At 45.9% G+C, this 14,429-nt stretch overlaps 1 protein-coding gene across 1 annotated transcript in view; it reads right to left on the bottom strand.

The window, feature by feature from the left end:
- KIF13B (kinesin family member 13B) overlaps nt 1-14,429 on the bottom strand; it is a 127,492-nt gene that overhangs the window by 20,952 nt on the left and 92,111 nt on the right. The window contains exons 30-35 of the mRNA XM_053383779.1: nt 14,176-14,328; nt 12,984-13,061; nt 11,769-11,822; nt 9,360-9,380; nt 3,687-3,792; nt 2,060-2,193 (exon numbers count right to left, since the gene is read on the bottom strand). Coding sequence (XP_053239754.1) covers nt 2,060-2,193; nt 3,687-3,792; nt 9,360-9,380; nt 11,769-11,822; nt 12,984-13,061; nt 14,176-14,328 — 546 coding nt within the window. The remainder of the gene's footprint in view (nt 1-2,059; nt 2,194-3,686; nt 3,793-9,359; nt 9,381-11,768; nt 11,823-12,983; nt 13,062-14,175; nt 14,329-14,429) is intronic.

Raw genomic sequence — 14,429 nt, 5'->3', positions numbered from 1 at the left:
TGGATCTCAGCCAGCAGCACACGAGCTCAGACTCCATATGAGATTAACTCAAGAGTTTCTTTGCGTAACTATTTAGGAAAGCCCGCCTTTTCGGGATCAAATCGTGAACTGAAATGTGAGTAAACTTTTTGTTACTTTACTCAGACAGACTCTTGTGGCTTTCTTCTTTTAAGAGGGATCAAAGGGGACACCAGGAATAATATTAACTAAAAGATTCAAACGGATCTGCAAACTAGTTTCCAGTTATATTGAGCGGAACATGCGCTGCTGCATCACTTACTAGCTTGAGTTAGGGAAGGATAATACTTACTCAGTATATCCTTTCGTACTATATTTAACATTCCCACAAAAACAGCACGTCAAGTAAAAAGGGGGACATAAAATAGCCCAGAAACAGTGATTGCCAGACACTGACCCAAACACAACCTTTCAGCTTGAGTCATTAAACACTCAGTACCGTTATGACTTTCAATCAATATGCATTTATTACGGAAGAGTGGCAATATTTTAGTTTTCCTTTCAATAGCCCTGCAACCCGATTCTTGAGCTCCTCTGAGATCGTCAGTAACCTGCCTTGCAATGGCACTATGTCAAACTTGTCATGTATGTTACGAGGTTACGCAACTTGTGTTGTTAATATGCATAACAACGGACAGCTTTGCAAATTCACCAGCTGATCTTTTAATGGAGAGGGAAAATGTCCACTTTTCCAAGTCGTAATAACAATAATATTCGTTGTTGTTTTGTCATTCATATGCTGCCCATCCGACTGGGTTTCCCCAGCCATTCTGGGCGTCTTCGAGCAAAAGTCATTCTGGACTCACAGCTGTCCATGGAGGCGCAGGTCAAATCCGTGTCCAGGGCAGCTGTTTACCAGCTCCATCTGGTATGGAGGCTGAGATCCTATCTGCCTGCGGACTGCCTCTCCAGAGTGGTGCATGGTCTGGTTATCTCCCGCTTGGACTACTGCAATGCGCTCTACGTGGGGCTACCTTTGAAGGTGACCTGGAAACTACAACTAATCCAGAACGCGGCAGCTAGACTGGTGACTGGGAGCGGCCGCCGAGACCACATAACACCGGTCTTGAAAGACCTACATTGGCTCCCAGTACGTTTCTGAGCACAATTCAAAGTGTTGGTGCTGACCTTGAAAGCCCTAAACAGCTTCGGTCCAGTATATCTGAAGGAGCGTCTCCACCCGCATCGTTCTACCCAGACACTGAGGTCCAGCGCCGAGGGCCTTTTGGCGGTTCCCTCGCTGCGAGAAGCCAAGTTACAGGGAACCAGGCAGAGGGCCTTCTCGGTAGTGGCGCCCTCCCTGTGGAACGCCCTCCCACCAGATGTCAAAGAGAACAACAACTACCAGACTTTTAGAAGACATCTGAAGGCAGCCCTGTTTAGGGAAGCTTTTAATGTTTGATGTATTATAGTATTTTAAATTTTGGGGGGAAGCCGCCCAGAGTGGCTAGGGAAGCCCAGCCAGATGTGCGGGGTATAAATAATAAATTATTAATATTATTATTATAAATATAAAAACACAACAAAACCAAATACATAATCTCCATTGGGTGATTACCCATAATAGCTGGAGGATGCAGAAAATGGGAGTCCTGATAGGCACATTCCCCCAAAGCCTGTTGGAGATTATGTGTATCGACCAGAAATACTGCAGAATTCCCTTTTTCCTCCTTTCCCCATATAAGGTAAAGGTAAAGGTACCCCTGCCCGTACGGGCCAGTCTTGCCAGACTCTAGGGTTGTGCGCCCATCTCACTTAAGAGGCCGGGGGCCAGCGCTGTCCGCAGACACTTCCGGGTCACGTGGCCACACGGAAACGCTGTTTACCTTCCCGCTTGTAAGCGGTCCCTATTTATCTACTTGCACCCGGGGGTGCTTTCGAACTGCTAGGTTGGCAGGCGCTGGGACCGAACGACGGGAGCGCACCCCGCCGTGGGGATTCGAACCACCGACCTTTCAATCGGCAAGCCCTAGGCGCTGAGGCTTTTACCCACAGCGCCACCCGCGTCCCCCTTTCCCCATATATCATGCGCTTATTATACCTGCTGCGCCAAGGGAGACAGCTGGCGGCCCTTCTTCTCATCCCGTACAGGAAACAGGGATTTAAGCAGCTTTGGCATCTGAGGCACGAAGGACTTCACAGGATTCAAGTAGGATGCAGCCAGGCTACCAAGTCCTAGGGACAACAGCGACAACAATCAGTTCAAAACTCTGCCATACCCTTGGCCAACTGAACGCCCACAGCGCTATGAAAAACCCACCCTGAACCACTTCCAAGCCTTTGGGCTGGTTCGGTTAAAGCCAGGAGTCCTGAGATACAAGAAGAGGTTTTGTCATGCACTGCACAGTTAGACAGTGGAACTGCCTGCCACAGGGACTGCCACCCAATTGGATGGCTTTAAAAGAGGGACAGAGAAATTCACAGAGTAGGAGAGGGCTTTCCGTGGCTACCAGCCCAGTGTCTGAGACAGCAATGCCTCTGTATATAATTTCTATTAAATTTTCTGCTTTACAATTAAAAATACTCATTTTTACATCCTTACGATATCAATGACTTCTCTTCTTCTCTTTCCGTGGTTCATTTTACATATCATAAATCCCTGTATATTTTACAAAAAACTATACCATTCAGTATTCCGTTATTATACCCATCAAAACTTATTTATACTGTTGAATTTATCTTAATTCTGCCAGCGTTTTCAGCTGTACACAATTATTCCCCATATATTCAAAAAACGTTTTCCAATCTTCTCTAAACATATGTTCTTCTTGTTCTCTTATTCTATATGTTAAGTCTGCAAGTTGTGCATGTTCCATCAACTTAAGTTACCATTCTTCTTTAGCTGGGACCTCACTCGTTTTCCATTTTTGGGCTAACAAAACATGGACCACAGTAGCAGCATACAGTAGTGGCTCCCAGTACATTTCCGAGCACAATTCAAAGTGTTGGTGCTGACCTTTAAAGCCATAAACGGCCTTGGCCCAGTATACCTGAAGGAGCGTCTCCACCCCCATCGTTCTGCCTGGACACTGAGGTCCAGCTCCGAGGACCTTCTGGTGGTTCCCTCGCTATGAGAAGCCAAGTTACAGGGAACCAGGTAGAGGGCGTTCTTGGTAGTGGTGCCCGCCCTGTGGAACGCCCTCCCACCAGATGTCAAAGAGAAAAACAACTGCCAGACTTTTAGAAGACATCTGAAGGCAGCCCTCTTTAGGGAAGCTTTTAATGTTTGATGCATTACTTTATTTTGTTGGAAGCCACCCAGAGTGGCTGGGGAAGCCCAGCCAGATGGGCGGGGTAAAAATAAATTATTATTATTATTATTATTATTATTATTATTATTATTATTATTAAACCTTTTTTGACACCTGGGAATTTCAGTCTGAATTATCCTCAACAGAAAGGACTCTTGGTTTTTGGGTAAAGTACTTTTGAACATTTTTTTCAATTCATTATGGATCATTTCCCAATAATCTTTTACCCTTTTACAAGTCCACCACATATGAAAGAACGTTCCCTCTGCCTCTTTGCAGCTCCAGCACCTATCTGATTCATCTTAGCAAGCCTAAGTACTTCTTAAGAAGTAGCCTAGCTACAACTGGGGTGTGTGTGTTCTCTGTTCTACCCTGGCTTGTGGTTACAAGGGCTTATTTCGCAGGTTATGTTCTTACCTGGGTCTGCAGAACCGTTCTGGTGCGGAGAGTCCGAGAGGCTAGACCTGGACCTGTTGGAATGCACTGAGTTTTGTGATACGTCTTGCTGGCTTTCCCAACGGCTCTAAAAACAATTCAGAAAGGGGACGGGGGAGAGAAACCAAGAGAGATGAAACCGGAAGTCCCAACGCTCAGGAAATTCTTGGCCAAAGTTTCCCGTAGAAAATGTCGTAAGCAAAAGAAGCAGAGCAGCAAGAACAGGAATCCTTGACCCAAAGAACAATTCAAAGCACTGTTTTTGACCTATAAAGCCTTAAAACGGCTCAGGACAGCAATACCTCAATGACCGCTTCTTCCCATATGTACCCTGAGATCATAAACCGAAGTCTTTCTTTGTGTGCCTCCTCCGTAAGAGGTCCGGAGGGTGGCAACACGAGAACAGGGCCTTTTCTGCAGTTGCTCCCCATTTGGGAAGTGTTCTCCCCAGGGAGACTCGCCTGGTACCTCTGTTGTGTATCTTTAGGCACCAGGCAAAAGCAGGCCTCTTCTTCCAGGCCTTTGGCTAATTTGTGGGATGTGAAACACAAGAGCAGTCAAGTACAACATTCCTAGAGTGAACATGTTTACAAACGGGGAAGAATGTTTGTCCGGCCAGCAGGTAAACTTCCTGTTTCCTTCTGGGCCGGGACAGACTTCCTCTGCATGTGACCAGAGGTGGGCGTGGCCTCACCTGTGCAGGTAATGACAAAAGCACAGGGCAGGGCAGCCATCTCTCTCTTTTGACTACATGCATCGAAGAAGCAACATCTGCTTAGCCAAAGATGGTCACTTGCTTCCAGCCAAGAGAGGATAGAGGGGCTGTCTCCTTATGAGATAGTTTCCAGGTGTATGTTACTTTTCTAAGCTAAGTCTGCCTTCTGGGATCTGACTGTGAACAGAATGTGAGTGAGTAAACTCTTTTTTATACTTTTATAGAAGACTGTGTCGTGTCTTATCTTTTATGAGGGAATAAGGGGAAAATACCAGAACAGTTATTATAGAGGCTTTAGCGGGCCTGAGCAAATGCATCCACTGCAAGTTTATAAAGGGGAATGTTACTCTGCTAAATTGTGAACTTGTTAAGACAAGTTGGAAAGGCTATTATCAGACAATATATCCTCTCCTGCATCCCTGAACATTCCCACATAATTAAACAACCTACGGCCTTTGAAACGGGGGTGGCGGTGGCGGTGGCATCGTTACGTATTTTTGTGTTTTTATATAGCAAAGAGTCTTGTGCTCCTCAGATGAAGGGTGGCAGTGTAATTTAATAATGTACAAACAATGCTCTGCTGAGATTTCTAAACTGCCCTCTGCAACCTGGTGCCTTTCAGAAGTTTCAGAATACAACACTCACTTCTGATTTTTGATCGTTCAGGAGCCGAAACGTACAAGTTTCAAGGCGTTCAGCAACCAAGGTATGACTGTATTATGTTTTTAGATGTGCTGCAAGCCACAGAGTGGCTGGGGAAACCCAGCCAGATGGTCAGGGCAGCATTATTATTATTATTATTATTATTATTATTATTATTATTATTATTATCAGACTCAGTCAGCACAGCCACAGTCCCCTCGGCCCCTTGGGCTGGAGCTGATGGGAGCTGTGGTCAAAAAACAGTCCGTAGAATATCAGTCTGTAGAAAATATTCTGATCACTTTGTCCCACAAGCGGCAGCTAGCTGCAATGGTGATGCTTCTCTTCAGATAACGCAGAACCACAACACAGTTGTAGAGGTTACCGCTCTTTTGGAAGAACCTGGCCTAGCCTTCCGCAGCCTAAATAGGAAATTAAGACAGGTTTAAGGAGCCTCCAGCCTTTGGTCCAATGTGTGACCCGCTGTAATCAGAAGATTACGGCAATTGCGAACATTTTGCCCACGACGCCGTTGGAGGTTGCTCCTATCAGCTACAGTTACCCCACAATTTGTGATTTTTTGCAAAGCCGTAATTTTATCATCTGCGATTAGAAGCCCGAGATGGTGACGGAATGCACTGAAAGAGCCAGATGTTTCGGACGACAACTCCCATCCCTTGGTGCTACGGATCCGTAACGTTCAAAGTGAGACATCAGCGTTGAAGACCCTTCTTACAAGCTCAGGCTGAATCACACCCACAGATCTATCGCTCCCCTGATGTGGTTTCAGGCAGAGAGAGAGACAGAATGATCACGCTCATCACTTCAGCCTCCCGAAAAGGATCGTAATAATAGAGAAAGACAAGAACGGACTTATTCATTATTTGTCTGGTGAAACCTCTGCCAAATGACTGGGCACAGAGGTCAGACTTCATTAAGCTAATTCTCAGCAGCCACTTTTAAGAACATCTTGCTCTCCCCTTGCCCTTGAAAGGTCGATGCACAAATGCCTCAGCGCCTTCTGCACGATCTTTCGCCTTCCTGCTCCAATCCATGCACCTGTTTTGCAGACGATCCCGGGGAAAAACTGTGGGGAGATCTCGGCCCACCGCTGTCATCTTAAAAGCAAAGAGTTGCTGCAGCGAGGCTGGATGGATCTTGGGTCTAATCCCGCAAGGCAAAATATAGAAGGTGAAAGGAAGTGAGGCCAAGCCCAGGGGGGGAAATCCAGGACATCATCAAGGTCAGGGGTCAGCAAACGTTTTCAGCAGTGGGCTGGCCCACTATCCCTCAGACCTTGTGGGGGGCCGGACTATATTTTGAAAAAAAACATATGAACGAATTCCTGTTGTTGTTGTTGTTTAGTCGTGTCCGACTCTTCGTGGCCCCCTGGACCAGAGCACGCCAGGCACTCCTGTCTTCCACTGCCTCCCGCAGTTTGGTCAAACTCATGCTAGTAGCTGCGAGAACACTGTCCAACCATCTCATCCTCTGCCGTCCCCTTCTCCTTGTGCCCTCCATCTTTCCCAACATCAGGGTCTTTTCCAGGGAGTCTTCTCTTCTCATGAGGTGGCCAAAGTATTGGAGCCTCAGCTTCAGTGAGCACTCAGGGCTGATTTCCTTCAGAATGGAGAGGTTTGATCTTCTTGCAGTCCATGGGACTCTCTAGAGTCTCCTCCAGCACCAGAATTCAAAAGCATCAATTCTTCGGCGATCAGCCTTCTTTATGGTCCAGCTCTCCCTTCCATACATCACTACTGGGAAAACCATAGCTTTTACTATACAGACCTTTGTTGGCAAGGTGATGTCTCTGCTTTTTAAGATGCTGTCTAGGTTTGTCATTGCTTTCCTCCCAAGGAGCAGGCGTCTTTTAATTTCGTGACTGCTGTCATCATTTGCAGTGATCATGGAGCCCAAGAAAGTAAAATCTCTCACTGCCTCCATTTCTTCCCCTTCTATTTGCCAGGAGGTGATGGGACCAGTGGCATATGATATAATGCTATTGTTTTAGTTAAATAATTTGTTTAAATTGTTATTAAGGAAATTGTTTTTTTCCCCTTCCAATAAAGTACAGCAGAAAAGTTGTCCAAATATAAACAATGATTTCATAATTATCTGTCTATGCATTTCTAATAGTATAACAAAATCAGTAATTTTTGATATAACTGTAAAAACTACTCTGAAAATTTATTATTCCAAAAATGAAACCTTCATCTGGTTGTAAATATTAAGATTATACCAGCAAGAAGGAGTCATTCTTTTTTTAAAAAATGATTTAAATCAAGTCTTACTGACTAGTGATTTAAATCAAATCCATCCTGTAAGCAGCAAACACGGACAGCGAATTATCGGGGGCCTGATGAGCCTCCTGTTTTTACTGCCAGCTTAGTAAGGTAAAGGGACCCCTGACCATTAGGTCCAGTCGTGGCTGACTCTGGAGTTGCGGTGCTCATCTCACTTTATTGGCCGAGGGAGCCGGCGTACAGCTTTCGGGTCATGTGGCCAGCATGACTAAGCCGCTTCTGGCAAACCAGAGCAGTGCACGGAAATGCCGTTTACCTTCCTCCTGGAGTGGTACCTATTTATCTACTTGCACTTTGTGCTTTTGAACTGCTAGGTTGGCAGGAGCAGGGACCGAGCAACGGGAGCTCACTCCGTCGCAGGGATTCATACCGCCAACCTTCTGATCGGCAAGTCCTAGGCTCTGTGGTTTAACCCACAGGGCCACCCACGTCCCTACTGCCAGCTTAGGAATGCAAAAAACCAACTTGCATGTGTGAGTCAATCGCTGTTAGGCCACAGATCACACGACCTGATTGCCACTATACCAGGCAGGCGTCAGCTCACACTGCAGACATCTGTGCGCAACCGAAGTCGTGTCCAGGTACCGTCAAGAACCACCCCCACATTTCATTCTAAATTTGCAGAAGAGCAAGGATGTTCCACATAGCTTATGCTGAGTCTGGGATTTTGGCATTTGGAGAGGGGAGGTTTGGGACACCAAAAAAGGAGATTTTTGTGACTGTGGACAGCAGGGGCCTCTGCAGCGCTTGGCATGGGTGGGTAGCCGTGTCATGCGCCTGCTTTGGGGGTGCAGCCAAATCTACAACCTGACCGACACTTACTGTGCCCGCTGCAGAGTCGACTGGACAGTGGTCACTTGCCAATGGGCCAAATTGCAAGACATGCCGAAGGAACCGTTAACTACTGAATGCTATACAAAGTCACTTGCACCATAGTTGAACCTCACCAGTTTGCTTATGAAGACTGGCTCAGTGCTCACTGTTTTAACAGTTCCAGCCTAGCTTTACTTACTAAATTCAGGGTGGATAAAAGATTCGGAACAGACATTGGATTCAGGATGAACGAAATGAACCAAAAGTAATGTTAGACAAATTCACTGGAGGACGGCAGCTGGCTTGATAGAGAAACAAAACCTCCATGTTCTGTGGCAGTATAGCACTGAATACTAGGTGCCTGGGCACAAACAAAGTTTTGGGTTTCGTCTTCATGTCCTGCCTGTTGACTTCTCAGAAGGGTCTGGCTGTTCGCTGTTGGGACAGGATTCTGATCTCCCTGTGCAGTCCAACACACTTGATCTATGCGCTATGTTTATGCTTATACAGTGGTACCTCGGGATGCAAACAGGATCCATTCCGGAGCCCCGTTCGCATCGTGAACGCAACGTAAGATGCGTCGGCGCGTGTCGCATTTTGCCGCTTCCGCACATGCGCGTGACATCATTTTTAGCGTCTGCGCATGCGGCGAAACCCGGAAGTAACGCGCTCCGTTACTTCCGGGTTGCCGTGGAGCGCAACTCGAATGCGCTCAACCCAAAGCACATTCAACCCGAGGTATGCCTGTAATTCCATTGGCTCGTGTGCATCTATTGCTAGCCATTTTTATCCCCACAGGCTTTTTGTCAGCACTGTAGGGTCTTTGGGGCAGATACTCAATGTATCTGGGGCTTATTTCATGGTCTAAAGTTCTCTGCAAATTGATGGCACTGTACAAGAGATAGGGTCTCAGAAGCAAGACTTATTTGACTAGTCGGATAAAGTCATCAGGCTCACGGCTCAGGGAGCAATGCGCGTTCCACACTGGCATGCTGACCACCACCTTTCAAAGAGTTACACCTCCTCCCAGGTTAACGAAGCACAGGGCGAAAACGAAGAACGACAACAGCATTTCCAAAGCAGGTTTTTAAGGGTTAGTGAGCAAGGAGGTTCACGGGAAAGCACTCGAGAATGGGATAACAGATTTATCCGTTCATTAGGTGAACCTAATGAATTAGTTACCTCTGCCTGGACCTTTGGATACTGACACATGCAATGAGGGGTGGATACCGTTGAAGGGTTAAGAAACAAAAACATAAGAGAAAGAAAGAGAGAACAATGAAAATCCGGATTACGAATGATTCGGCACACCCCGCCCTCCCCACCCCAGTGCAAATTAAAAGCCCCCTTAGCTTGGTCAAAGGGAACACGCCTTGACGGGTCGCTTTGCAGATGCTCTGGAATCCGACAGAAATATTGGGAAATGCAGAAGCCGCCCCCCCCCAAAAAAGGAGCCACGGATTTCCTCCAACGCTTTTTCAGCAGAAGTTATGGCTCTTACAGAGACAAACTACGTCAATTCCCGTTCACTTCCAAGAAGGAGAATCGAGGAAGCGCCCAACTCGCTCTCACCGAAAACAACAGGACTGAGAACGTGCTTAGCTATGGATGGAGCAAGTTGTCTTTCACTGAGTCAGAGCCACCGGTCTACCTAGCTCAGCGTTGTCTGCAATGACCGCCAACATCTCCCCGGGGTTTCGGGCAGAATTCCTTCCCAGCCTTTCTTGGAGATGCCTGGGATGGCACCATCTACGGTCCTCCCTCAGTTTGCACGTAAGGGACACAAGTGCTAAAAGCGCAAGGGCATTTCACAACCCGAAAAATGGTTGGGAAGAAGATTCCTCCGCTGAATCTTCAGCCAAGGCTGAAGGGAAGCTACGTCCTAGCATCCCATTCCATAACAAGGGGAAGGCGATGAAGCGGCAGGTCATCTTGCCTTGCATGCAGAATCTCCCTGGTGTCAGTTTGCATTTCTTGGTGCAGAAAGGTATTGATCTGATGTGCAGAGCCAATGTGAAAGACCTACATTGGCTCCCAGTATGTTTCCGGGCACAATTCAAAGTGTTGGTGCTGACCTTTAAAGCCCTAAACGGCCTCAGTCCAGTATATCTGAAGGAGCGTCTCCACCCCCATCGTTCAGCCCAGACACTGAGGTCCAGCGCCAAGGACCTTCTGGCGGTTCCCTCGCTGTGAGAAGTGAAGTTACAGGGAACCAGGCATAGAGCCTTCTTGGTGGTGGCGCCCGCCCTGTGGAACGCCCTCCCATCAGATGTCAAGGAAATAAACAACAATCTGACTTTTAGAAGACATCTGAAGGCAGCCCTGTTTAGGGAAGCTTTTAATGTTTGACGGACTATTGTATTTTAATATTTTGTTGGAAGCTGCCCAGAGTGGCTGGGGAAACACAGCCAGATGGGCGGGGTATAAATAAATTATGATGAAGAAGAAGATGATGATGTTTTGCCTTTTGCAAAACTGTCTGTGCTATTGTTATTTTAAGGGGGGAATACCAGGAGAATCCAGTCTGCCTTAGAGCATGACTTTAAAGGCTAAAACTAGCCTATCTAAGCTTCCCTTTTAAGCTGCAAAGGAAGAAGAAGAAGTGTTTGGATTTGATATCCCGCCTTGTCACTACCCTAAGGAGTCTCAAAGCGGCTCACAATCTCCTTTCCCTTCCTCCCCCACACCAAACACTCTGTGAGGTGAGTGGGGCTGAGAGACTTCAGTGCTGACCTTGAAAGCCCTAAATAGCTTTATTTTATTGGTCCAGTATACCTGAAGGAGCGTCTCCATCCCCATCGTTCTGCCCGGACACTGAGGTCCAGCTCTGAGGGCCTTCTGGCAGTTCCCTCACTGTGAGAAGCCAAGTTACAGGGAACCCGGCAGAGGGCCTTCTCGGTAGTGGCGCCCACCCTGTGGAACACCCTCCCGTCAGATGTCAAAGAGAAAAACAACTACCAAACTTTTAGAAGACATCTAAAGGCAGCCCTGTTTAGGGAAGCTTTTAATGTTTAACAGAGTACTGTATTTTAATACTTTGTTGGAAGCCGCCCAGAGTGGCTGGGGGGGCCCAGCCAGATGGGCAGGGTATAAATAATTTATTATTATTATTATTATTATTATTATTATTATTATTATTATTAGCCCAAGGTCACCCAGTAGCTGCATGTGGAGGAGCGGAGAATCGAACCCAGTTCACCAGATTACGAGTCCACCGTTCTTAACCACTACACCACGCTGGCTCTCTACACCACACAAGGCGTGGCACTGAACTCACAAATGTGAGGAAGGAAGGATCTAATAAATAGAGCCTCTCCTAGTATCTATTCACATCCTAACATGCAGAAGGTCCCAAATTCAATCCCTGGCTTTTCCAGGCAAGGCTGGGCGACACCCTTGTCTGAAGTCCTGCAAAGCTGCTGCCTGCCAGTGAAGACAATACTGAACTAAGTAGCCCAATGGCTGCGATCAGCGTAACACAGCTGTCTATGCTCCTAATAGGGCATTTTCCGTCCTGCTAGGGTGTGCTCTCTCATAAACATTTTTCAAAACAAAACAAAAGAACCCTGCTAAGCGATTTTGAAATCTTACTTTGTAAGTTGCGAGGCTGTACGGTGGGTTTAGATCCTGGCGGCTTCCGGAGAGCTGGAAGAGTGAAAAGGAAGAGGGGACTTTAAAAAAGAAAAAACCCTTTGCTAACTTTTTTTGTGCGTGTGGCAAAAGTGAACAGCTAAAACAAGAAAACCTAATTATGAATGTTTTGTGGAAGAACGGACTATTTAAAGAAATATTATTATATGATGAAGACATGAGCAGGATTTGAAGTATGAGCAGCAGAAGGGTTTAACGATTATAGTAGGTTTGTTAAGGTTTAAGAGACAGAAAACAGCGTGGAAACAGAAACAGCATGGAAAAGCCGGTGGGAAGTCGAGGGGGGGGGAATGTTTTTATTATGTTTTGAGATGTATGTCTGAAATTTTGGAAAACTTGATTTTAAAACTTCAGGAAAAGGTACGCAAGAAGAGGTGAGCTGAGCTCCCACATGGATTTTGGAGCCTGGCCTTCTTGGCTTGGCAGCACAGGTGGATGCCAGCCCGCACCTTAAGGACAGGTGTGCTTACAAAGGTACTGAGACTGGGGGTGGGAGGGCTTCGGGAATTTAAAGGGTGTAAAAATATGATTCTGTTTTAATTAAGTTGGCTTTTGCCACTAACATAAAAATGGGGAATTTGGGGAGAGATTTGGGGCCGACCTTAGCAAAAGATTATCAAAAATAAGTGTTTCGTGTATAAAGATTGGGATTTTTAAGTTTAAATAGGTTAATTAAATTGATGGAGGAATTTAGGGAAAGTATGTTAAGAATAAGTTTTGAAATATAAAGATAGAGGTTTAGAAGTTAAAATTTGTTTAAGATAATTGAATTAGAGGAAATAAGGTAAAGTGGGGGGGATAAAAATTGCTGAGCTAAAAATTGGAATTGGAATACAAGAAGGGTAGGTGTGGGGAAGTCAAGGAAATTGGGTATGGAATATAATTATGGTAAACTTTTTAAACTGCTGTTTTTCTTTTTCTCTTCTTTTTTCTTTTTTTCTTTTTCTCTTTTCTGTTTTCCTTTGTATTCTTTTTTGAAAATTTTAATAAACATAATTAAAAAAAAAAAATACAAAGGTACTGAGACTGGTGGGGTGGTCCCTGTTCCCAAGCACATACTGTTCCCCAGCTGCAAGAAGAGGTGGAACATTTCTCTGCCACACTGCCACCCACTGCATTTCCCGGGGAAGGAGAAACACAACTGTGGAGACTCACTCGGTTGACGTTGGGTGAGCTGAGGCTCTTTCGGTAGAGCTTTCCTTTGCCCATTAGCTGTTCCTTCACCGCAACCTCCTGTGACAGAGAAAACATAATAATAATAATAATAATAATAATAATAATAATAATAATAATAATTTATTTATACCCCGCCCACTCTGGGCGGCTTCCAGCAAAATATTAAAATACAATAATTCATCAAATATTAAAAGTGTCCCTAAATAGGGCTGCCTTTAGATGTCTTCTAAAAGTCAGATAGTTGCTTATTTCCTTGACATTTTATCATTTTTTTTAATTATTTGTATGCCGCCTTTCCACATTTAAAAAAACAATGTTCAAGGCAGCTTACAGCATGGCAAGATTTACATAATTACATAAGTCATAAACAAGAAATAAACCACATCAAAAAAATACATAACCAAATGGGAAACAATTTCTACAGGGCAGGTGCCACCACTGAGAAGGCCCTCTGCCTGGTTCCCTGTGACCTCACTTCTCGCAGGGAGGGAACCGCCAGAAGGCCCTCAAAGCTGGATCTCAGTGTCCGGGCTGAATGATGGGGGTGGAGACGCTCCTTCGGGTCTACTGGGCCAAAGCCATTTAGGGCTTTCAAGGTCAGCACCAACACTTTGAATTGTGCCCAGAAACGTACTGGGAGCCAATGTAGGTCTTTTTTTGGACCAATGTAGGTCCTTCAGAAACAAGAGGTTTCTGAGCTGAACGAAGACAGGGGGGTGGGACGACGACACACCAACACCTGTTCTTTGCAGACATGAGGACTACAAACGTAATAGTCTCCCAAAAAATATTTATCCATTTATTTCATAAAAAGTTATCCATTTACAGTCATACCTCGGGTTACAGACGCTTCAGGTTGCGTTTTTTCGGGTTGAAACCCAGAAGTACTCGAAAGGGTTACTTCCAGGTTTCGGGGGTCGCGCATGCGCAGAAGCTGTAAATCGCACTTTGCGCATGCGCAGAAGCGCCGAATCACAACCCGTGCGTGCATAGATGCGCCACTTCGGGTTGTGAACGCTGTGGGTTGCAAACGTGCATCCCGCACGGATCACGTTCGCAACCCGAGGAATGCAAGGGGAAGAATTCCCAGGGTTCTGTGATTTTGCATCAGAGGCCACAACTCCACAGCAAACCAACAGCAACGTGGCGTTTCGACTCGGCATCTGCTCACCTGACGCAACTTGTCCAAAGTAAGGATGTTCTCAACAGCCAGGACACTCCGAAGGTACTTCTCTATCCGGGCTTCCGAATCGGCTGAAGCTGCGTTCTCAACGTTGGCGGCCATTCTCGCCAGGGCCTCCCTCTCCTCTGCCCCCTGGGCATCCTGCAAGGAAGACAAGCCGCCCGGAGTTAACCACGCTCCAATAATAATAATAATAATAATAATTTATTTTTATTACTATTTTTACAAATGATTTCCAAAAA

Source organism: Podarcis raffonei, chromosome 3, assembly GCF_027172205.1.
Source record: "Podarcis raffonei isolate rPodRaf1 chromosome 3, rPodRaf1.pri, whole genome shotgun sequence".
NCBI lineage: Eukaryota > Metazoa > Chordata > Lepidosauria > Squamata > Lacertidae > Podarcis > Podarcis raffonei.
The sequence above is the reverse complement of the archived record's forward strand: the minus strand, read 5'-3'. Positions and strand labels throughout refer to the sequence as shown.